The 23,681-nt window shown below is 51.0% G+C and overlaps 3 protein-coding genes across 3 annotated transcripts; 2 read left to right on the top strand and 1 right to left on the bottom strand.

Moving 5' to 3' along the window:
• The first annotated feature begins 261 nt into the window (after nt 1-261).
• On the top strand, nt 262-13,301 carry LOC131282134 (protein expanded). Its single transcript, XM_058311532.1, has 6 exons — nt 262-353; nt 1,945-2,090; nt 8,475-8,554; nt 8,639-11,053; nt 11,123-12,554; nt 12,631-13,301. Exons 1-6 carry the CDS (start codon nt 262-264, stop codon nt 13,299-13,301), a joined length of 4,836 nt encoding a protein of 1,611 aa, XP_058167515.1.
• A 2,234-nt stretch (nt 13,302-15,535) lies between these two features.
• LOC131282135 (neutral and basic amino acid transport protein rBAT-like) lies at nt 15,536-17,526 on the bottom strand. Its single transcript, XM_058311534.1, has 2 exons — nt 16,967-17,526; nt 15,536-16,904 (listed from the first exon to the last, which is right to left on the bottom strand). Exons 1-2 carry the CDS (start codon nt 17,524-17,526, stop codon nt 15,536-15,538), a joined length of 1,929 nt encoding a protein of 642 aa, XP_058167517.1.
• Nucleotides 17,527-21,524: 3,998 nt separating this feature from the next.
• Nucleotides 21,525-23,489, top strand: LOC131283685 (mitochondrial basic amino acids transporter). Its single transcript, XM_058312788.1, has 3 exons — nt 21,525-21,558; nt 22,252-22,716; nt 22,783-23,489. The coding sequence occupies exons 1-3, from the start codon at nt 21,525-21,527 to the stop codon at nt 23,487-23,489; spliced, it is 1,206 nt and encodes a 401-aa protein (XP_058168771.1).
• The last annotated feature ends 192 nt before the right edge of the window (nt 23,490-23,681 follow it).

The raw sequence follows: 23,681 nt of genomic DNA on the forward strand, positions 1-23,681 counted from the left end.
GAACGACCAAGGGCAAGCTGTGCAATGACTTTGTTGCAAAATCAGGCACATTGTAGCACATTCATCCTGGGAAAATTGTGTTTAACCTCAGATATCCTTTATCCATTAAGAATGGGTTGATGTTCGCTGAAACACGGTTCTAAAATCTAATTTAATGATGCTAATACTATGTTTCATATTCTAATTTTTCTCTTCTTCTCTCTTTCTTTCCAATTATAGGAAATATTTCGTAAAGGTTACTGCAGATGGTAACGATGCAGCATGCGAGCTTTTTGCACCGTCAGCGCACCCTTAGAGGTTTGCGCACCACCTTCCCGACCTCTACCTCCGGGTACCAGATTTCTAGCTTTAAAGTAAGTATAAATCAGTATGTTGATTTGTAATTCCTGTGGTCTGATAAGACCCTAATAAAATGCAGACTCCGACGAGTAAACAATAAAATAATCTTAGTTTCCTAAAATGTGACTATAAAGGCAATATCGGCAATTTAGAAGAATTTGTATCATCAATAGATCAGTTCACAAGTTAAATAATGTTGAAAACATTTGTGATACCGACTACTCGAACACATTTGATGACCTTCAAGAGGGTTTAATGTTGAAATGCCCACGCTCGGCTTAAGCTACGTGCACCTGCGAGGGCTTAAACTCTTCGGATGGGCTGCCGGCCGTCGTTAAGTGCTGCTTTCAAAATTGAACTCCAAAAAATGCTTGGCCAGTCCCCCTGTAAGCTCGAGGGAACTTTATTTTTTTTTTTTTTTGGGTAATCCGATTAGAAGCATTTTTTCGCCGTCGCGACGGGCAGGAAGCATTTTTCTGTCGTTTCACCTCGAAAATGGCGGCTCGTCGAACGGGGGGCCGAAAATTCCAATCAAAATGATACCCCTTGTACGACCTTCGCCGCGGAAGGCCACGCTCAAGCACGGCGCCATCGTCGACAACGGCGGCCGATCGGATGCCGCCCTTAATTTGACCCTCGAAACGGAGGGGGAAATGTATGTATGCTTCCACGTTCGGGCCACATTCTGCTTGTGTCGGAGCGCATGTTCTTGGGCGACCTTTAATTCGACCTCGCCTGATCGGTCAAACCCGGAAGCCGTCGCTCTGTGATTCCGTCCCGATTTTCGGGATCCGTTCTTGTGGTCAATATCCTTATCCCAGCGGAAACCGTGGTAGGATCGTGTGCGTTCGGTCCCATTTAATCATAGCCCCAGTGGAGGACAACATCCATAAAAAATAGGACAAAACGATCCGGGCGGTCAAATTGAACGCACGTTTTGGGAAAGTGGCCGGTGTTGCCTTCCCAATTTCTAAGCCTTCCTGCAAACAGAGCACCTTCCCCGACCGAGAGAGGGTCAATTAGTGACCGGCACCGGTGCGTTTGTCCCCTCGCCTCACCCCGATTTCACACACACACACACACACACACACACACACACCAGCAGGCCAACGTTGGACTGCGGTCAGCATAATCGAATTAATTAAAATTCCATCTCAATGACCCCATTAAATCGCTATGACCATCATAAATCACCCACCTACCGTTTAGCCCGAAATTATATGCCTTCACTCGTGATGTTTTTCCTTCCTTTTTTTTTTTTTAGTTTTTGCTTTTGTTTTTGTTTCGTCCGTCTGGCCCGCGCGCCCCGGAATGCGTATTCTTGGCCGGGTTTCGCGCGTACGCTATGAGGCCACATTTTTGGTGCCTTTCTCCTTTCCACGAAGATGACGAGAACGGTTGCGGCCGCAACATCATCTCTCCTTCGCGGGGTTTTAGTTTAGTTTAGTTATTTTGAGACTATTTTTTTCCCCTTCCGTTTTCTTCTTACGCCTGTTACGTGTCGCACCCACCATCGTCCCAGTTGTTGGCGGGGGTTTCTTTTTTCATTAATTTGTAACTAAACCTTTTTTTTTCTTCTTCTCTCTCTCCCTCTTGCCATTCCAGATTATTGGGAACGCCGCAGCCACGCACACTCTACTTCCTAGTCGAAGCAAAAAGTCGCGTACGCGAAGTGTACGCACAAACATGCCATCACTTCTCGAAGCAAGGCATGCTGGACACGGAGCTGTTCGGTCTGGCCGTACTAATAGGTAAGTTCAGGGGTTGGAAATGGCTGCTTTTAAGTGGTGGTGGGGATGGGGTCGTTCCAGCCCCCGCCGGGCACAGCGATAATTAATCGTTTCCCGGACTCGCAACCCGGCCCGCCCCGGGCCCTTCTGCTCTGATCGGTCCAGAACGGAACGGTTTGCCATTAGGGAGCGGGAAGAAAAAAATAATGTAAAGTCCTCCCAGCCCAAGCTGATGGACGCAATCGGAGCGTCGCTAGGGTGGAGGAAAACGGGAGTGTCCAGCAGATCCCGGCATCAGTTGGCCATCGCGAGGAAATGGGCATGGTGCAGCTAGTGTATGTGTGTGTGTGTGTGTGTGTGTATTTTTCCTTCTATCCATGAAAGCACATTCCATGCCAACACTATCGCCAACGGGCTCACGATCGCACCGGGACGCACATTCCGGCACTCGTCGGTGGCGGCTGCTGGATGGCGATCTCCTTCCAGCCGTTGATCGATCTTACAAGCGGCAACCTCCGCGGTGGGAGTGGTTGTTTTCGGGTCGAGGTGATCCGAAAGGCATTGTTTCGATACCGAGGTAAAATGTGGTGGACAACAAAACAAACGCTTCATCGAAATCGATTCGACAACAGGCCCGCCAGTCCTCTCCTACCTTACAGATCGCGATGTCATAAAATTTGATATCTCGCGCCGCCATTAATTAAAATCTCGAAAGCAGCCACCGGCTTCGGTGCGGCCACTACCATGCCACGTCAGATGTGTTTCGGCATATAAAACTTCCAAAAAAACCCCAGAAAAAATCTCTCCTTTTAATTCCCCTTCAACCAAAGCCGAAGGAGTTTGAAATGAAATGTAAATGAATTCAATTGAACGCCAATTGCCTATTCAATTTCCTTCTTTAAAAAAACCTAAACAAAAATCGATGGAAAAATTCGATTGGAAAACAAATTGAAAATGGCGCAAAAAGTGTTGACTCATTATTAAATGCCTTTTGGAGTAGGGAAGGGCCGGGGGGGGTGATGTGGAGCCCTCACAAAATGTTCAGTGAATTTTTAAAAGCCACATCTGCCGGGCGGCAAACAATAGGATCAGTGTGCAGTGTTATGGAAAGCAAATAAAAGCCCCGAAAAAATGCAAATGTAAAAGAAATCTTTTCCAAATCGAACGAGTGTGTCCTGCTGGACCGACCGCCGCCACTACCCCCCGCGCGCGCCGTCCAGAAATGGGCACACAAATTAAAACGCTGCGCAAAGAATCTCCCGCGCCGAGCGGTCAGATCGCGCCAGAACGAACGTCTCCCGAACCGCGAGCGGCCAGTGAAAGACGGAAGAAAACGGCAGAGCCGCCAAGAAGGAGGATCGAACCGATCGCGCTATTGCGGTACACAAACACACACACACGCGGATCACATCACCGTACAGCATCCCCTCGTCCACGTCCCGAACCACGGAGCGGGTCGACGACGCAGCTACCTGAATTACTGAAACACGCGTCCTATGTCTTTCGGAGCCTACAAAAATGAAATTCCTCGTGGCCGTTTGTCTTGGCTCTGCTTTCTGCCTCTTCCCGTTTTTATCCTTCCCCTTCGCCGCATCGCTCGCGCCCGCTCCTCTCACCTGCCTCACGCTTGTGAGTCTTTCTCTTTCGCGCGCGCTTTTATTTTTAGTTTTTCGTTTGCCACTCGGGCTTCTCCTCCTGCGTTGTCCTTTTTCCACGGACGACCCTCGGTGGGGCTGTCCTCCGTGTGTTGTTGAAGAAGACGATCAAAAAGAAAAGCTTCACCGCCTCCAGCCTGCCCGTTCGCCGGCTCGCGTGAAATCGTATCCCAGCATCCTCCGAGCGCTCGATCCCTTGCCATAAACTTTGCAACAGCAGCATGGCCAACATCGTCATCTGCATACCTTTGAGGTATCGTAAAAAAAAACCCCTCCCGATACCTTTCCGTGTACCTGGTTGCTTGCGGTGTGTGGCTGTGTGTGCAGATTCGTACACACAATAACATCGTAATCTTCCTTTTACCTACCTCTGGCACACCCTTGGCCACTTCCCGGCATCCTCCCTTTCGAAAATGTTGCTGATGCTGCTGCCGTTAATGTCCCGAAGCAGGTTTCCTGTCCATGACGACGACGACGACGACGACCACGACACAACGACAGCGCGCAGCATCGCGTCGTTTTCTCTTTCGTGCTCAGTAGGCGATCATCGCCGAGTGTGCTTTCGCAGTTTGTGTTTTGTTTTGTTTTTCCTTCCTGGTTTTCCTCCTTCGTGCTGTTCTTCTCATGCCTTCTCACTCTTCTTCTTTTCCCGTTTTTCGTTTTCTTTTTCGTTTGATTCTGCTCGATCGATCTCATTTTAAGCCTCCCTGGTTTGGACTGCTGCTGCTGAAACCTCCGCGCGCTCGATTGCGTTTGTCTCGTGTTAAGTTTTCTTTTATAATTATTCCTCGTTTCCCTGGGAGGGGTTTACACAGGGATGAAGCTTTTCGTTTTATTGGCAAGGTTTTTTCGGCTTTTTAAATGAAATCATCAGTCATTTCATTCTTTTCGTAAACGAATTGTATAAATGAAATTAAATATTACTCATCTTTCGTAATGATGCTACTTACCTTCCAATGCATACGATAAAAACGAGGATCGCGGCTTGATGTTTTTTATCCGACGTGACATTTTAAAAGTATTCGCTCCCCGTCATAAATCCTCCAAAAGATCCATCAAACGAGTGCCTTAATGATTCCGATTAGAGAACCGGAGATAAAGTTTTGGAATAGTCAACTATCATGTCCCTTTGGCGCGACTCCAAGTGTACGTGTATATGGGTGTCTGTTGGTGAAAATTCTTCTTTATTCAAGAGGGAGTTTTCGTGTCAGCCTGTGTAATACCTTCGCACCATTATGCAAATTTGGGCACACACAAAAATTCTGTGCCTTGGTCCCTTGGAAGAAGCAACCAAAAAAAGCCAATTTAAAGCCGAAACAACCCACCCTACCGCTCCACCCCTCCGAAGGGAGCCCCGATTGTGGCTGCGGGTGAAGGATGACCGCCTGTATGCCTTTATTTATAGTGTTTCGTTTTATTTCGCTGACTTTTGGTTGTTTTTTCTTTGGTTTGGTAAGATAAAACAAACAGCGATAGAGGGAAAGAGACGGCGGGAGAAAAAAGTGACACAGGAAACAGGCTGAATTTAAAGCTGTCGCAAAAATGAACATACAAACCGAAAAACCCTTTAGCTTCTCGAGTCAATTGTTGAAACGAACGAAATGCGAATCGAACCAACCATGACACGTTGGGGGGAGAAAAAGGGGTGAAAGAATGAAAATCCGATTTACATAATCGATTTGTATTTGTCATCATCAATTTTGCTTTTGGACATTGATTTTTTCATTCTTTCGCTCGTTGAAATCGGTGTATCGCGCTCCATTACTTGTTCGCTACAGACAGGACGAAAAACTGCTCCGGAGTAACGTGACGGTTGGGGTTATGTTTCGGTGTTCGTGCACGCTCGTCGTTTGTGCTCGCATCGATGTCGTTTGAATGATAGTTCTTCGAACAAGCTCCCAACCACATCCCGAGGGTTGTGCTGCTCCAGGGTGTATTGAAATAATCGAACATATTTTGCTTCAAACATTTAAATCCTACATTATTTAAGCCACCAAAGAAGGAGGTCTTCCGACGCCCAAGAAATGCGGACAGCTTTGGTGCTGCCTTCTCACCATTAGACCGCAGTTTCGTTGAACTACTTAGCCGGCCTTTCCCCCAACGCGAGTGGCCAAAGTGTGGCGTGAAAGATATTCGTGCAACACGTGACCGATCGCACCGCAGCAAAATGGCTGCCACCATCGCACGCCATCGTCTCCCGGTATTTGACGCTGGGTAGGGTAGGGCTTTAGGGGAAACTCCCTCGGTAGTGTTTGGGCTAAAAGACGCTTAATTTTAGTAGTATAGTGTATTTTTGTTTTGCCTTCCTTCTTCCGATCGTCGAAGCATATTCAAGGGTGGCTTCCGTGAGGTGCGAGCTACAAAGGCGAGGGTTGAAATGAGGGGAAAGGGAATTTAAGAGTTGGCAGACGGCGACAAAGAAGAAGAAGAAGATGATGATGATGACGATCACGACGACGACGACGACGACGACGACGACGAGTGGAGCTCTTGACTTTCTGCGGCATGCGGCATCTGTTTTTCTCCGCGCTTTCGATCGGTTCGCGATCGCATAACTTCCTCCGGTCGCTCACTGCTCGGCTCCGTCGATCTCGCCGTAAAACTGGAATTTCCTACCCTCCCAGCCTGCCCCACCAGCTTCACGCTGCGAGTGTCGCATTCCCGACCCCCACCTCCCGTCCCCCCGACTCGGTGTTGGTGTGTTTGGGATTCATTCAGAGCCGGTTGATCCGAATTCCAGCGTATTCTCTTCATCGCTCGCTTGGCCACACCAACCCCAACCAGATTCCGCTGCCGGATCTCCCCCAGCCTTCCCTCGCCCCACTCTCCCTTGGTCGCCACGAGCGTCGATGTGGACGCGAATTCATTCCGATGAGCGATTCGATTCGATTCCAGCTCCATCTCGTGGGTTCGCCGGCCGCTTGTATGGGTGCGGATTCCGCCAGAAGAAACGCACGCCCCGGTCCGGTTCAGTTGAACGTGGTCATGCTCTTGGCATCCCGCGAGCATATGTGTTTGTGTCTCGCTGCCGGTGATCGCGAGCTGCCCGGGTTTTTTTTTTTATTATTTGCCATTCCTTCGGAGACGACGTCGCGATCGAGATGCCGGCTCGAGAGAGTCTCCACCTCGGATGGCCTGTTTTTTACCTCCCTCCCATCATGTTATTTTCATTGTTTTGTTTATGTGTGTGTGTGCCTTTTTTTGTAGTTAAAACATTCTTCATGCCCGTCCCATCAAGCGTCTTTCGCACCCTCTCCCGCACTGTCGCGTCCTACAAACAATTTCGGATGGGCCCATGTGTAGTATTTGTCCCACTAAAGGTGATGTTCCCTTTTATTCCGCTTTTGCGAGAAGTGCGCTTGTATGCTCGCTATTTTTATTTCATTTTTTTGTGTCTTTCACGCTACCCATTTTTTCAATGTCTCGATGCGCGCCCCAGCTCGTTGTGGCCCACTTTAAAAAGTTCATATTACGCGCGCACACACATTCCGATACGCGTCGGTTTTGGGGGATGAAGATGGGAGTGGGACTTTAAAGGGGAGCTGTAAATCCCGCAAGTTTCCCAAAAATGTAAACCTAGATCTTTGCTCCCTTCGATTGGATACAAAAAAAAACCCTCAAATCCCCTGAATGATTATGATATCTATGCTGCGGGTTCCGATCGAACTCTCAGCGAACGCTTCGCCTGCCTTTAAATGCCGCACGACGACGACGACGACGACGACGTACCGAAAGCGCGATGATATATGATCACCATCGAGGTTCGGGAGGAACGGAAGCAAAAACAAAAACCCTTACAACAAAAGAGAAAAAAATAAGACACTAACGGGCAGCACATACCCCAGCTTGTCACGCTGGCATATGTCCCGCATTTTATGGTGGCCATCGACCGTGACGACACCCCTTCGCTTCGACGAACGATGAGGGTTCATAAACTTGCTCGCAAGTAAACTGCGTGTCGATGGAATTCTTCTCCCTCTCCCCCCCCGCGGCACCGCTTTTCCCCTCCTCATCATTCCGATCGATGACTTCATCCGGACATGCTTCGTTCTGTTGTCGGAGGTTTGCTTTTTTTTTACTTCTGCATCATGCACTTGACCCTTTGCGCACGCAACCATATGGTGTTTGGTACCTGCAATCAAGTCCCTCACACGCGCGAACTAACTCCCTTCCTGGGGGGCTGAGGGTGAGGGCGGGGGACAGAGCGGACGGTTACTGCTGGCGCCATCGCGCCACCGTCGCGTCATGTGGTTCTCCGGTGGCGTGTGTCGTACGTCCGGGCATTTGGCGACAATTAGTGCATTGTTGCAATTGTTCAGCGCCGGCTGATGCCACGCACGGCATCGCCACACATCGGTTGTCCATTAAGAAAGAAAAGGTGGTCGTTTTCCCGGAACGGAACGTTGCGCTCCATCGTTCCTCGGTACGAATTATTCCACCGCGATCTGGCGACGTAATGATTACAGGGTAATTAAAAAGGGCCGCAGAAATAGCGGCGATATGGATGGTCGTAGCGCTGGTGATCGTGATCGGACCACCATCCATCCCTGGGAGTGTAAAACCTTGAAAACTCACCTTGGTCGTTGTGATCTAGTGAGTGGCCGCAGTGGTGTTCGAAAGGAGCGCGAACTTCGTTCCTTGAATATTCTTGATCATCTGAACTTATAGTTTCTTGATCCAAAATTAGTCAAATCCTTGTTTTCTGCATATACTTATCGTGTTGTGTTTGCTTTCTTCCCTTCCAAAACAGATGGCGAGTACCTGTTCGCCGATCCCGAGAGCAAACTGTCCAAGTATGGGCCCAAAAGCTGGCGTTCCTCGCACACTCATGTAAGTACCAGAGCCCTTACGGAGGAGCCCTTATGAGAGTTCTAGCTGATCGCTGAATTATTTCTTCATCCCCCCTCGTTTTAGGGCCTGGACGCCAACGGGAAGCCTCTCCTGGAGCTACACTTTCGCGTGCAGTTCTACATCGAGAGCCCGCTCATGCTGCGAGATGAGGTCTCGCGGCACAACTACTATCTGCAGCTCAAGTACAACGCGGTCAACCGGGAGCTGCCGAAGGAGTGCTCCGAGCAGAGTCTGCTCCTGCTCTCCGGCCTGTCGCTCCAGGCGGACCTCGGTGACAGCGTGCCGGACGATGGAACCGGCTCCTCCTCCACGTCGACTGCGGCAGCCTCAGCCTCCACATCGGCCGTCAGTGTGCAGCCGCAGTCACAGGTACCACCGGCGGCGGCAACACCTGCGGCAGCTTCATGTTCCACGTCGGCGACCGCTCCGTCGATAAGTTCCGGCAATAGCAGCAACAGCAGCAGCAGCAGCAGTAGTAGCAGCAGTAGTAGCAGCAGCACGACCAGTGGAAACACCAACACCAGCAAAAGTAGTACCGCCACCTCGACATCCACCTCGTCGCCGAACCCGTCGGCCGTCGGGTCATCTTCATCAGCGTCCTGTGCGTCGTCGGTAGCCACCAACACCACCGCCGCGACGGCCACAAACGCCAGCCAAACCGGTGCCACACCAAACGCCACTGCTTCCGGCTCCACCGGAGGTGCGGAGTACTTCCGGGCGGATGAGTACCTCAACCCAGCGCTCCGGTCGGCGTGGGGCGTTGCGGCGGCAAGTACGTGCCACCGGGAGAACCGTGGCCTGTCCCGGGCCGACGCAGAAACGCACTACATCCGGGAGGCGTGCAACCTGAACGAGGCGATCAACGCGCACATCTTCCGGATGCGGCAAACGAAGCACGAAACCGGGCTCGGCTCGGTCACGCTCAGTATCTACGCCAAGGGTATACGGATCGCGACGGACGGCGGTAGCAGCTCGGCGGCGACCACCTTCCACTGGCCGCACATCGGCAAGCTGAGCTTCGATCGGAAGAAGTTCGCCATATGCTCGGGCGACAGCAAGATCACGCTCTACTCGACCAACGACGACAAGAACAAGATGATACTGGCGTTGTGCCGCGAGACGCACCAGTTTTCGATGAAGATCGCGCCCCGCCTGACGGAGGCGATCAAGCGCGAGGAGGAGGAGAGCAGCTGCATCCACGGGTACCCGTATCTGTACTCGCGCGCCCTCAACCTGCCGTACAAGAGCAAGAGCGATCAGCGCATCTCGGTGATCTCGAGCACCAGCTCCAACACCACGTCGGGGATCGTGAGCGACCGGGTGCACTCGGAGGACGAGCTGGAGATCATGATCAACACACCGCCGACCGCCACGCTCGCCGCACCGTCCACCGAGAGCCTCGCGTTGGCCCATCTGCTCGACTGTCCCAGTGTCTCCCGGCAGACGTCGTCCGTCGGGCAGGTGTCCCTCAAGGATCTCGAGGGAACGCTCGCGGCTCTATCGGTCGCTGGCGGGCGGGGAGCGGGGACGGCGGCCGGTTCTGGTGCGGGCCCCGTCCGCTCGGCCAGCGTTGGAAGTGACAGTGGAAGCGTGGCGGAGACGAAACCATCCGAAAGCCGGAAGGAATGCGAATCCTCACCATCGTCGCAGCACAACATCGGCTCGCAGTGTTCGTCCACCTGCTCGACGGTAGTGGTCGCTACCGATTGTCTCAGCCTGCCGCCGGGAAGCTCGACCACCACCAGCACAACGACCACCGTGAGCAACCATGGCGCTCCGATTCCGAGTCCGGAGCGGCGTCAAACGTCCACCTGCAGCAGCTTGGTGCTCGGCTTCAGTCACACGGCCCAGAACAGTACGCTGAGTGTGGCGACCAGCACCTGCCTCGATCATGACATCAACGAGGAGGAGGAAGAGACACACTCCGGGGTGTACACGATCGCGCACGTACCGCCGACAGAGACGAGTGGCGTGTACACAATGAACAGCAGCGAGATGACGGGCCAATCGTCGGAGATCGCCGAGTCGGAGTCACACGAGAGCTCCCACTATGGCTGCTTCCAGCCGTGTCAGAGCGAAATGGCAGATCCGCTAGAGCCGGTCGACTCGGTCGATGGAGACTTTCGGCCCCGGCTTGACAGTGGGCTGAACAGTGAGTTTCGGATGCGCTCCGACTCGAACGTCAGTGCTGCCGGATCCTTCCGCGGGGACGGCAGTGACCCGACGGACAATAAGCACTCGCTGCTCAGTGCGGAGGAGCTAACGGACCTGATCGTCGGCCGTGGTACGTATCCCTCGCGTAAAACCGTCAGCCACACACTCGACTCCGATTGCGACTACGTGACACTGCCGCTTCCGCTGGAGGGGGAAAGCTACCTGCAGGGCAGCGAAGACACGGCCCCAACGGAGGATGAGTTCGACGATGACGAGGTGCTTCCGCCGGCACCGCCGAAGCGGATCGACAGCAACATGGCGGCGGTACAGCGTCCTCAGCCACCTCAGCTTCCTCCACCGTCGCAGGTACTGCTGGCTCAGGTGCAGCAGAAGCAGGCGAAGGGTCAGCAGCTGCAGCAGCAACAGCAGCAACAACAACAGCAAGATTCCCCACCACCACCACCTCCACCGTACAATGCGCACCACGAGACGACGGGACTGCGTGGACCAGACATTCGGAGTTCCGTCGCCGATCCGGAAGCCCCGGCGATCCCACTGCGCGATCCACCTCCATACCCGCAGAAGCCGATCACCATGCGTACGACTCCGGTGGCGCCGATTTCGGCCGCTCCCGTCTCGGAGGAAGTGCCGGCGCGCTTCATCACGACGCGTCCGCAGATAAACATACTGAAAGCGCACGCCAGCGTCGTGGGAGAGACTCCGAAGCCAAGTTTTGCCGCTCCGACGGTGAATAACATCGGGAATTTGTCGCAGGCCGCACCGCCACCAGTTCCGGGACCTCCGCAACCGAAACCAACTCCCGTTGCGGCCCCTCCACCACCGCCGAGCGGTATCGGTATGCCGTACAACTTGCATCCTAACCATAAAGCCATAACCTCGCCACCACCGCCGTATACGGAGATGCCGAAGCCTCCACAGCATCGCACCGCTTGCGTCCTGCTGCCCGTAATCAAACCTCGACAGTACCATCCACCACCTCCTCCCACGATGCCCCGGCAACCGCCTCCTCCACCACCGCCGCACTTGCAGGCCACGGTCTACACGAGCCAGCTGGCCCGGTCCCAGATCGAGCTGTTCCAGCGGCAAATGTTCAGCGACGTCGACTACGTGATCTACCCGATCCAGGACCCGTCGATCAGCCAGCAGGAGTACCTCGACGCCAAGCAGGGCTCGATCCTGGCCGCGATGGCCCAAAGCCCGCCGCCGCCGCCCTACCTAGCCTACCACACGGTTCGGGCGCACAATCGCAGCTGGGACGCGTGCAAAAACCACGCCATCTACCGCAGCACGCCGTACCTCTCGATGGCGCTGTCCTCCAACTCGCGCTACGCCTCGACGCAGAACCTCTCCGACACGTACGTCCAGCTGCCCGGCGCCTACTCGCCCCTCTACAGCCCGTCGGTGGCAAGTCTCTGCTCGTCCTACGACCCACCGCCGCCGCCTCCGTTGCGTCCCCGGCCACTCGCCTCCTCCAAGGCGTCCGGGTCGATCCCATCGAACGGACACGGAGTCCCGCTGGCGGCCGGTTCCCCCGCCCTTTTCGCCCGCTCCCGCTCGGACGACAACATTCTCAACTCGGTCGAAAGCACGCCGAAGATACGCCGGCATCCCCCGCCGCCCCCTCCACCCCCGTACGAGAGTAAGAAAGCCATCCGGAAGCCGCCGCTGCCGTTGCCCCTGCCGACGCAAGCGCCTCCCCCACCGACGCCGGCACATACCGCCGGCATGCTAGCCATGAAGCCACCGGCTGCCATTCCCCCGCCATCACAAACATCGTTTATTAACCCCGAACGACCACCGGAAGGTAAGGCTCCCACCCCCACTCTTGCGCCAATCACCCAGAAGTGGGATAAGAAACTAATTCCTTTTTTCGTCCGCAGTGCCCGCCAAACCGACACCCCCGAAACCGAGTGGACCGAGTGCGAAGCTGCAGGCGCAGATGAAGAAGCAGTACCCGGACTTCGACCTCAGCACGCTGACGGGCTCTAGCTCGAGCGCTGCCGCAACCGATCGCACCTCGATCGACATCAAAACGTTGCGCGAGAAGAGCAAACATCTCGATCTGCCCCTCATCTCGGCCCTCATGCACGATCAGTCGCTGCTGAAGCAAACGCGTGCCTTCGTCATGCCGAAGCATCCGAAGCAGACGAACGGCAACGGGGCGCGCTTGGCAAACGGAACCGCTGGATCGAACGGTCCCTCGGCGACGGTCACTTCCGCCGCAACGATGAACGGTGATTCAACGCCGTGTGTCCCCAACGGAGGCAGTGGTGGTGTTGGTGGAGGTTCACCACCGGGAGCTAATCAGCCCGGTAACAACAACAACAACAACAGTCAGTCACCCAAAGCCAAGTACCCGGTGTCGGGCCTTTCGACGACGCAGCTGGCGAAGCCACGCAAAACGTCCGCCAGCCATCGCCATCCGAACGATAAGCTTCCGCCGCTGCCGGGACAGACGGGACCGACGGCCGAGGGTAACAACTACGTCATGGACCCGACGCCGACGCCGATCAAGCAGAAGAGCTTCAGCTCATCACAACCCAGTGCCTAGGGAGGCGAGAAGGACGACCTAGACCTCTCGGCTCCTTTTCCCGAACGTTCTTTTCCAACCCACCGAATGATCCGTACCAGGACGGATTCCCTCTGTCTGTGGCTGAGGTTTTAGGAATCGGCAGCCGAATCCTTCTCACATTCTATCTCCATCGGAAGTACAGTATTGTAGTATTTATTTGACCCTCCATTGTTCCATCCAACCATACACATCATGCTTACACCGTACCGACCTGGGGCGTGCTCTCTGCCACTTGTTTCTCTTCTTCCAATCTCTTTTGATCCTCTATTTGGAGTATTTTAGAGGCCGGTAATGATATTAAACGCGATCGTGTTATTATTCAACACGCAAAAATATACATATAAAATTCCTTAAAAGGACACAAAAGGGAAACGAAAGGTAGGAACAGACTAACACTCACCGTCGCGGGAGTAGGTGAGGTAAACTGAATGGTGAATGCTGCGAACCGTTGAAACAAGCAAAGATCAACGTGGGAAAACGAGAAGAAAAAACACGTGTGCGGCGTAAAATATCGTAAAATTACTCAGGATTATTAAATCTCGTTTTCCGCTCGTGCACACAAACGGCAAACAGGAGTACTGGTTGTGCGTTTTTTTCGTTTTTATAAAACTATTATCGGTAGTATTTTAACTATGTACTATGTAAATAATTCGACCGCAAAAAGGGTGAAAAGGTAGCAGTTAGTAGCTTAAGCAGGGTGTAAGAAATAGGGGAGCCGAAGGACGGAGAGTGTCATGCGCTGGTGCCAAGTTAGTATCGTTCGGAACAATAAAGTGGAGAGAAAGGGCAAAACAAAGGCACGCATATAGGACTAGCAGCATTAAAACCTAAAACAAAAACGAACAAAAAAAAAACAATGGAGAACAAGACTAATTCGCTCGTAACGAGAAAACGGTGGATCTGATGTCTTACTGATCAGATTGAGACAAACAAAGCAGGAATTTAAAAAATTGTTTGAAATCCATTCGATAGAAAAAATACGTACGTCGCCATAGCAGGAGGAGTTATCGAAACGAAAACATTAGGGTTTCCTTCGCTTACCACTAACCGACACGCATGTTAACAGTTTTTCGCTAGGAAAGGTTTAAAACTAAACGAAACAAATTATAGCTCAAAATTTAACAAAAATGATCATTTAATATTATGCAGTAAATTTTATAACAAACAAATACAAAAAGTTACTACACGTACATAAGCAAAAATGGCAACAAAAAACTATTTCGGTTTTAAGATACCGTTAAGAAAGGTAAAAAAAGGTGAATAGTAGGGTTTTAAAATGTTGTTGAAATTTGGTTTTCCCATATTTTCTCTTTCTCTCTCTCTCTCTTTATTGGGTTGGGGCATCAAAATTGAAAGTTTTAGAACGGGTGAAAGGATTTAGGTGCGCAAACGGGGGAACAACATGAACGTATCCTTCCGTAGGAAGGATAAGGTAGAAATAATAGAGGTACTAGTAGGTTTAATAGCTATTTAAACGTTTTCCGCATGGGTATATCGTAAGGCAGACGCGCGCAGACAGAATTTTACCTATAGGTTAGGTCGATAGTTAGCTAGTTAGATAGGTAGGTAGGATAGCTAGCTAGGGTAGTTAGTTTGGCGCCCTTTTAAGTTTCGTTAAGCGTACGGCAACTCTCTATCGTTTACCGTTTGGATCGTTTCATCATCGATAGATGTGGCAAAATTTTCCGGCCCCATATTTCTCTCTTGTTTCTCGCGCGTAGTGAATCTGTCTTCGGATCGAGTTATGGCCTTTGACAAGCTCCTACTAGCTGCCATCTTTTTTTTCACTTTCATGGGTTTGGTTTTGGGAGGAAAGAATCAAGATGTTCCGCGATATATTTTTTTCTTCTGTTTTTTACAGGCTCAAACTGTCTGTTGATTTTTTATTAACAAACTTTCCATTTATAATTTTGTATTACGATTAATATGTTTATGTGTAGGTAGGCAACCAGCAAATGAAAATAAAACCTAGCGATCTAATGAAACAATACAAAACAAACTGTTTCTTCGTTTTTTCAATGACTCTCTATCAAAGCCAACAGCCTTGGAGCATGATGTTAGTTACCCGATTCCATGAATCGTAACGAAAGAAGACACTGAAAGAAATGAAATAAGAATGTAAATGCCATACAGATAAAAATGAACGTATTATTCTCACCTTCTACCAGCAGGAAGCAGATGCGGCAAACATCGCATAGTGTCGGCCTACAGATTTACTTGTGTAGTTTCACTACGATCGTCTCCAGTGGGTTTATCTCGAAGTGGTCGAAATATACTCGCTCATGTTTGAGCGACGATCCGGCAACGATTTCCCCACTGTAGAACATGGCGGTCAGATCGAGCGAGACTCGCTTCTGGCCCAGATTGGCGATGGTGGCGAACGAGTGCCGGCGCGGGTACCATCGCTGTACGACGAGGATTTCGTTCTGATTCGATTTCACGTCGGCGTTCGGTAGCCTCTTCCCCTCCTTCACAACCGCGTTCAAATAGATCGAGGGTGACCGTTTCCGGAGCGCGATCGCTTCGATCACGTAGTCCAGGTGGTGCAGCGAAGCGGACGCACTGCGTGGCATCCACGGTAGCGATGCACGGCTCGTAAACTGATTCTGTGACCCATCCCATACCATCGTGGCCAAATGGTGCAGATGTTGCGAGTCTCCGTGCTCTCCCTTCGGGTCGTGTACTTCCTCGAGCGAAATTTCATCACCATAGAAGATGCTGGGTGTACCGGGTAAGGTTAGTTCCATGAGGGTGGCAGCAAGTGTCGCATTTGGGCTGAGACCCGACGTCATCCGGCGCTCCGAAACACTACCCAAGCTCCAGTGGATCCACGGATGATCCTCACCACGCAACAGCCGACCCTTTATAGCGTCCTGCACTGTTTTGCCGATCCCATCCGTTCCGTTGCTCACATCCAGATACACATCGACCAAATCGACCTGCGACAGCACGTCATGGACGACACTCTCCGGCAGCTTCTCCACCAGCTTTTGGCCTACGATCAAAACACGCTCCGGTCCGAGCAGGTACTTCCACTCCTTAACGTTCTCCACCAACAGCGGATCTTCGGCAAAGTGTTCCAGACCCTTCACGTAGAACCCATCGACGCCGGTCCGGGTGAGCCAGAAGCGTACCACATCGGAGACGATTGTTCCATCACTGCGAGCTTCAACCGACCGTGAAAGTCGCAGGAACTCGCTCGTAACCATATCGCCATCGGTGCGATTCGGCAAACGATCGAGGTCGATCGTCGAGCGACTGAGCCGGTCGAGGAAGGGATAGATGGGAAGATCCAGCACGAGCGAAATGTTACGCTCGTGCAGCGTGGCGGCCAACTTCTGGATGTCCTCCACCTTTCCCAGCACCTCATCGACGTCCGTCAGCGTTGTTATCTCCTGGAAGTGGTCCGGGTAGTGCTTGGAGGGAAAGATTGAGTTCAAACGGACTGCACCGATGCCGAGGGATTTGAAGTACTCCGCACGCCCGATCAGTCCCCGAATATCGCCCAACCCGTCCTCGTTTGTGTCCTGAAAGCTGGCGGGAAAGACCTCGTAGAACACGGATCCCTTGTACCAAGCGGTGCTGAAATGGAAAGGAAAGGCTAACAAGAACGTGCCTACGAGTAACGGATCAAAGCAACTCACTCTGGATTGCAGAACTTCGGCAAGGTCGCAATCATGGCCACCACGATGCCCACCATGGCGACAATCACGGCGAGGAACGCAAAGAAGGTACACTTGCGTATAAGCGGCCAGTTCCAGTGCACGAACCCGGGCATATCCTTCGTCACAGCGATGCCCAGAATGGCCGCGTGATGCATCGACCCGTCCTGGCCTGCCTTCGCGACGTCACTCTTCTTGCGCAGATGCTGGTAGGTGTTGTGGCTGAACAGATTGCCAGCGGCGGCCCCTACCGGCCCGACCATACCGATCCCGGAACTGCCGGACGAGCTGCTCGTTTCGGCCGCCGGGTCGTCCCCGCCGGTCACCGAATCGCACGGCAGATTGTCCCCCGGGTTGCCCATGCTCGGCGTCAGCGGGTGGGAAAAGTCCAACGGTGGGCTGGGGGTTTCCGGCAGCAGCAGACAGGTGGAAGCGTCCTCCTCCGGCAGGAACGTCGATACCGAGGGCGACGTTGTTAGCGACTCCGGCAGCAGGTCCGCCCCGAGCAGCGTCGGGTCGGTGGATATTTGAAGGTGATTCATTTTTCCTTTCTTTCCCTGATGTCGCAGCAGGAGGGAAGATGCTATTTTTCTCTCTGGTCACCACGTAACGATATCTCACACGGTTGGGATAGTTTCTTTCTTCTTTCACCGCACGATGTTCACCGTCGACCCTGCCAACAAACACATTCAATCACATTCGATAAGGGTGTAGGCAGTCGATATCCGATAACGAAATTTCGTCAGAATTTATCTTCGGCATTAGCTACGCCGTAATACACTGCCAAACTGGTTCACGGTGACGGTCGACTGACGGCAGCTATTCTTACGTCGCACCACCTTACACAGCCACACTGTCGTATCTGTATCGGATCGCCACCAGTACGCGAACGAATCACATAAGCAGCCCTCGGTAAGTTCTCGCGGGAAACGCAAAGCAATTAGCTTCTATTAGCGCCAATCAATCGACTGTTTGCCTCTGCCTTTCGCAGCGTGCCGTTGCCAGTGACAACGGGTTGTCTACGGCTACGGTTACGAAAAGTCTTCTTCCCTGCAAAACCCTTTCTCGATTTAGACTTCTTTCATCCAACGAACCGCATCACAAATATGTCACAAATAATGACCTTCGTCGTACTCGTGAAAAACGGCAACTGAACGGGAAAATGGATATTTTCACCTCGCGCGTAGGAAAAATCTGACAGAACGCAAATTTTTCGAAGCAAGCACGTGGTTGCGCATGCGTCACGAACGCGGGAAAATATCCCACACTACGGGTGTGAAAAAACTTACATTTTTTCGAAAGGGCGGGTTACTGTTGACAGTTAAAAAATGAAATGTAATTTTATAATGCTTCATTAACTAAAAGTGCATAAGAGACAAAAACATCGAACAATGATTTATGGTTGTTAAAAGCAACAAGGTACTTATTTTAAGGAGAAGTGAATAAAAATAAAGTTTTAATTTTGGGGGAAAAAAATAAAAGTAAAATACACAAGATTCATCACTAACAATTATCTAATAACTATTATACTGACTTAATTGAAAGAAAAATCCTTCGTTCTTCAATAGAGAGCATTTTACTGAAGATATGTATGTTCTATATTTCAATTCGATTGGTTTATTATCTAAACCTAGTGTTGTACGTCCATGTTCATTAAAATGGCGGATTTCTACGGAAAAAATATATACCAAAGCTTCCTACCATAGTTCGAACATCGAGCGAACTCTTAGGTTCACTGACCTTCTAATCAGTTGTATCAAGGACAAAGCCATTAACTTTATCACATCGATCGCTTTCTACTCCACCACTCATTTAAATGTTACATCGAACACCATCCCATGCAAACAACTAGTTCCTTTCCGATCGGGGATGATTAATAACCGTATCGCTGGCTGATTGCATTAAAATCACTGTAGCCCACACACGTGTTAATGTTTCCCTGTATTGCGCCATGTTTACTTTATTTCTTTCATACTCCGGGTTTCGCTTAAAGCATCAACATCATATGTTTTTCCAAACGCAAATTGACGAAACAAATGTTGTGAAATAGATGTAATTTTGATTTGTTGACATAATAAAACAGTTGCCGGTAGTAATAGGCAACACGATCCCGCTGTGTATTATGTTTCGAGTTTTGGGATCCGAAAATTAATCCGCCTTGAACCGACCCACCGTTGCCGTGAACAAACATAAGTTTGCCGGTGATAACCTGCGTCCATGCAGTTCAGCAGATTAGCTTCATCCGAAACGTACCAAAAAGTACCGATCATCGGCAGGACTTCAACGTTTATTAGGCCTTTTGAAGCATCGTCGCGCACCGAAGACGTAGCGCTAACACCGAGATTGTACGGCTGGCATTTGCGGACTCCCTGCTAGAGCTACAGGAGAGTCTGGCTTTCGCGAAACACGATCGACACTCCATGATCCTCCCGAAGGCTTATCAGGATGAGCAGCCGATTGTTTCTGCCTTCGACTGGCTCGATCGGCTTCGTGTTTGATAGTACATCTGGCTGCTATAGACCCCAGGGCGGACTGGATCTGCCCCGTCAATCAAACCGTTCGGACAGTCAAATCCGGAGTGTTGATCGCACCGTTACGGTATTTCGCGGAGCACTTTACAAAAATTATAGGCTGGAAGTTTACGGCGAGGTTCTTTTTATCAAATAAATACCCAGTGTCCACCTACCGTATAGTCCAGCCGGGGCGATTGGAAAAACGGAAGTTGCCTTCGATGTAGCCATTTTTCGGAACAACATATAAAATATAGTTTTGTAGGTGGATAAAAAATTGTCCTCAAAGAACGAAGCCAACGGAAGCTCCTCCAAAATAAGACCGTCATAACAGTGTGTGGTTTTCAGGCTCTAGAGAGAACTAACCAAAAAGTGCTACTGAAAGTGAAAAACGTCGAGTTTCAGGCTAACCGGTGAAGTTGCAAACTTTAGAGTAGCGGACGAGTTCTGAAAGCTGCTCAAGAATGCTAGTGCTCAAATACGACACATTCGACTCGATACCCGTTATAGACAGTTCATGACACTGAGTTCGCCTCGGTATAGCCCAAGTTTCGCAGCTTAAAATTTCCATCCTTGTGGTAAGTTCGAAACTTTTCATATGTTACGGAAATTAGTGAAATTGTCCGATGGCGTGATAGATCATCCCAGTGGGTAGTGATTTGAAGACGTTTTTTTTTATTTCCGCAGCAAGTAAGCAAATATTGGATTTTATTGAATCGCAATTACTCGCGCTTATCAGCATGCGCAGGCTCACGGAGGTTATCCCTTAAGGCGAACAAACGGGAGTGCCTCCACAAATGCTCGATAGAATGACGCTTTCGCAACATACTTTTGTTGGAGTTGAGTGATTTTGCACGTGGTTCCTGTATGAAATACAACTGTGTTAGCTATGTGTCATACTTAACATGTCATGATTTACGATAGTATTAGTTCACAAAGTGAAGGCTCCAAACCACATCATGATGGATGGATGCATGCGTTTTTCTAGTCCTGATACGCAAAACACAGGTTACGTTTGAATTCAGGCACCATCTAGAACATTCAAAAATATAATGAACTATCAAAACAACACGAGCCAAAATCTTCCTACTCCCGACTCTGCTCCCGGCGATCGTATTTTTCCGGACCGTCTGGAACACTACGAAGGCGATGCTCTAATCAGTAAAAATATTTGCGTAAATGACCCCACCAGAAAGGGAGAGGTCAGGAGACGAGCCGAAAACTTCCTCCAATACCTTCCCCGAAGTCATACCGATTGTTTAAGGGGCAAACAAAAACAAATATCTGTATGATGCCCTCGGCAACACACACCTCTCCCGATCTCTGGCGTATCAGCTAAAGATCGTTTGGCACGCCGTGTGCGTTGAAGAAGCGAGCGAAAGCAGGAAGCGACAGCCCCTTTACATGGGCCCCGTCGTTGCAAAGAAAACAAGGATGTGGTTATCAACTACAACGCAATTCATGTGTAGATCGGCCAAGTTCTTGGCGAATGCGTCTCGAAGGCGCACTACCACTACCACTAACGGATCCCGGCGAGCGATCCATGTAACGTTAATCACGAGAGAAAATGTAAAACCCCAAACCGACTATCAATAAGTAAACGCTGCGTCAGTTCAGGTCCGCTGATAATCTGTTCAGTTTGCTTTGTACATTGATCAGCTTCGTTCCGTTTTAATGCCTTTTTTACGCGATTTTGCGATGTTTTTCTTTTTCCTTCCAGATCGCCGCCCAACATCCTCAGGCTGATCGCGATTGAACTGTTGTACTATCGAAGTTCAACTACTACAAGCGGAGGGAACTACTACATCTTGGTCGAATCTTCCGCACAATCAAACTGCCAACGAAACTGTCAACTCATCGATTGAACCACCATTTTTGTTCCCCGCCAACGTTTTTTTCCCTCCCCTAACATTATACCAAATCTCCCTGCCTTTCCTTACTCTAGCGCCTTTGCTCTCTACTCTTGCCATCCTTCCAACGTGCTCGTGAACACTTTTTCCGAACATTTTCAGTCAGCATCCCAGTAGACGATGGCTTTGGACTTTGCTGCCGGTTGCTTAGGCGGTAAGTCTACTCCCTCCCAATGCACATGTGATCGCATCTTGTGCACGTGCATTAGACATAAGTTCAACTAGCGCCCCACTCCGGCCTAGCGTGATGTTCACGTTTACGTCGAGCGACTTTGATAACTCCGGAGGCCCTTTTCACATCGTACCATTTTTCGGAAACCCTCCGCCGGTGGTTGATTTCCGATAGTCCCGCAGCCGAAACGACACAAACAAAGCCATTCAGGAGCCGTAATCACATCCAAATCGGGATAGGTCAACCGGTGCTATCGCCGGTGCTAGGGTGTGCGAGATGATAATGGCAGAAGAATGGGGTTCCGTGTCTATAAACGCGCAAGCCCCCTCGGTTTACTTATCACTTTCACCAAACCGGATCATTAACGGACAAACGGGCGAATCCGTTATTTATGCTTCAAGATGATAACCCCCCCCCCCATGGAGCGGGCTTGACAACGTGGTGTTGATCGGTTGAAGTTTGTCAACATCTCGCCCGGTTGTGATCGCCATCTTTAGGTTCGTCCCAAAGCCCCGTCGAGGATTAAAATCCAAATCGATTCCAGCAGTTGCAAAACAGCTTCCACAACAGTCCCATAACTCACGTAATCTTATCATCCGATTCGATTATCTTATCTTCGATCGTACTGATGTGATTATCAGCGACGCCTTTAAACACCCCGTTTCCCTCTCGCAGGTTGCGCCGGTGTTCTGGTCGGGTTCCCGTTCGACACGGTTAAGGTGCACCTGCAAACGCAAAACCACAAAAATCCACTGTACCGCGGTACCTACGACTGCTTCCGGAAGATCGTCGTCCGCGAGGGTATCCATGGGCTGTACCGGGGCATGTCTAGCCCGATGGCGGGCGTCGCCGTGGTGAACGCGATCGTGTTCGGTGTGTACGGTAACATCCAGCGGCGTACGTCCGATCCGAACTCGTTGATGTCACACTTCGCCGCCGGAACGGCCGCTGGATTGGCGCAAAGTTTCGTCTGCTCACCGATGGAACTGGTCAAAACGAGACTGCAGCTGCAGGATAACCTTCCGAAGGCGGCACAGCGGTTCAGTGGACCGCTGGACTGTACCCGGCATATCTGGCGCCGGGAAGGCTTTCGAGGGATCTTCCGAGGGTTGGGCATAACAGCAGCTCGGGATATGCCAGGTAGGAAGCATGATTACCTGTAATGTCCTCGGACGATAGACCTCTAACGCGTTCGCTATCCGACAGGGTTCTCCAGCTACTTCGTGGCCTACGAGTACATGGTGCGGGCGGTGGCAAACCCTTCGCCGTTTGTCATCCTCATGGCCGGTGGACTGGCAGGAACCTTCTCCTGGTTGGTGACGTTCCCTATGGATGTCGTGAAGTCTCGCCTCCAGGCGGATGGAATTTCCGGCAAGCCGCAGTACAGCGGGTTGGTTGACTGTGTCAAGAAAAGTTACGCCGCCGAGGGCCTATCATTCTTGTCGCGTGGTCTCGCCTCCACCCTCCTACGTGCCTTCCCTATGAACGCCGTTTGTTTCCTTGTTGTCTCCTACACGATGAAGTTCTTCGACGATCCGAGCGTAGTCGAACTCGGGGCCACGACATCCATCGAGCCACATCAGCTGCTAATCGCTTCCGTACAGCAGCAGCAGTCGCATCAGCAACAACCTCTCGTTTCGTCCGGACACTCCGTGACGATGCCCTCCGGTCACAAGCGAACATCCGACCATCACCTAGACCTGCAGCACATCAAACAGAACACCTACCGGTTTCTGCGCTCCCTCGGTGCGTTCAGTGAAGCGGTCTGCTGCGCCGAAATGGGTGAACTAACGGACGACCTGTACGATCATGTGCCGGAAGAACGGACTCGGTACTACGCCAAGCTGAACGAATATCTGCTCACCAACGACGAGGAAGACACCAGCAATCGGTACCCGTTCTTAGGCGACTAAACAGGGGGGCCGTTTTGTTTCCCCGGGCCGCCTTTGGCCACCAAAGAAGACTCGTGTACAAAGCAACCCACTAGGCTAGCATACTGCGCATCGTACGAAGCAAGAAATGTGTAAAAATATATGATTATTTAATGCCACACATATACGAAACTTCAAGTTTTCACACGAACACACGAGTTAATCTAATCCTGT

The sequence above is a fragment of the Anopheles ziemanni genome, chromosome 2 (genome assembly GCF_943734765.1).
Source record: "Anopheles ziemanni chromosome 2, idAnoZiCoDA_A2_x.2, whole genome shotgun sequence".
Classification (NCBI taxonomy): domain Eukaryota; kingdom Metazoa; phylum Arthropoda; class Insecta; order Diptera; family Culicidae; genus Anopheles; species Anopheles ziemanni.

Coding starts and splice junctions, on each gene's coding strand:
- LOC131282134 (XM_058311532.1), top strand. CDS start 262: ATGCGAGCTTTTTGCACCGTCAGCGCACCCTTAGAGGTTTGCGCACCA. Junction 2,091..8,474: donor CGGTCTGGCCGTACTAATAG/GTAAGTTCAGGG, acceptor CTTCCAAAACAG/ATGGCGAGTACCTGTTCGCC. Junction 12,555..12,630: donor CCCCGAACGACCACCGGAAG/GTAAGGCTCCCA, acceptor TTTCGTCCGCAG/TGCCCGCCAAACCGACACCC.
- LOC131282135 (XM_058311534.1), bottom strand. CDS start 17,526: ATGAATCACCTTCAAATATCCACCGACCCGACGCTGCTCGGGGCGGAC. Junction 16,905..16,966: donor CCGAAGTTCTGCAATCCAGA/GTGAGTTGCTTT, acceptor TTTCCATTTCAG/CACCGCTTGGTACAAGGGAT.
- LOC131283685 (XM_058312788.1), top strand. CDS start 21,525: ATGGCTTTGGACTTTGCTGCCGGTTGCTTAGGCG. Junction 21,559..22,251: donor TGCTGCCGGTTGCTTAGGCG/GTAAGTCTACTC, acceptor TCCCTCTCGCAG/GTTGCGCCGGTGTTCTGGTC. Junction 22,717..22,782: donor AGCAGCTCGGGATATGCCAG/GTAGGAAGCATG, acceptor GCTATCCGACAG/GGTTCTCCAGCTACTTCGTG.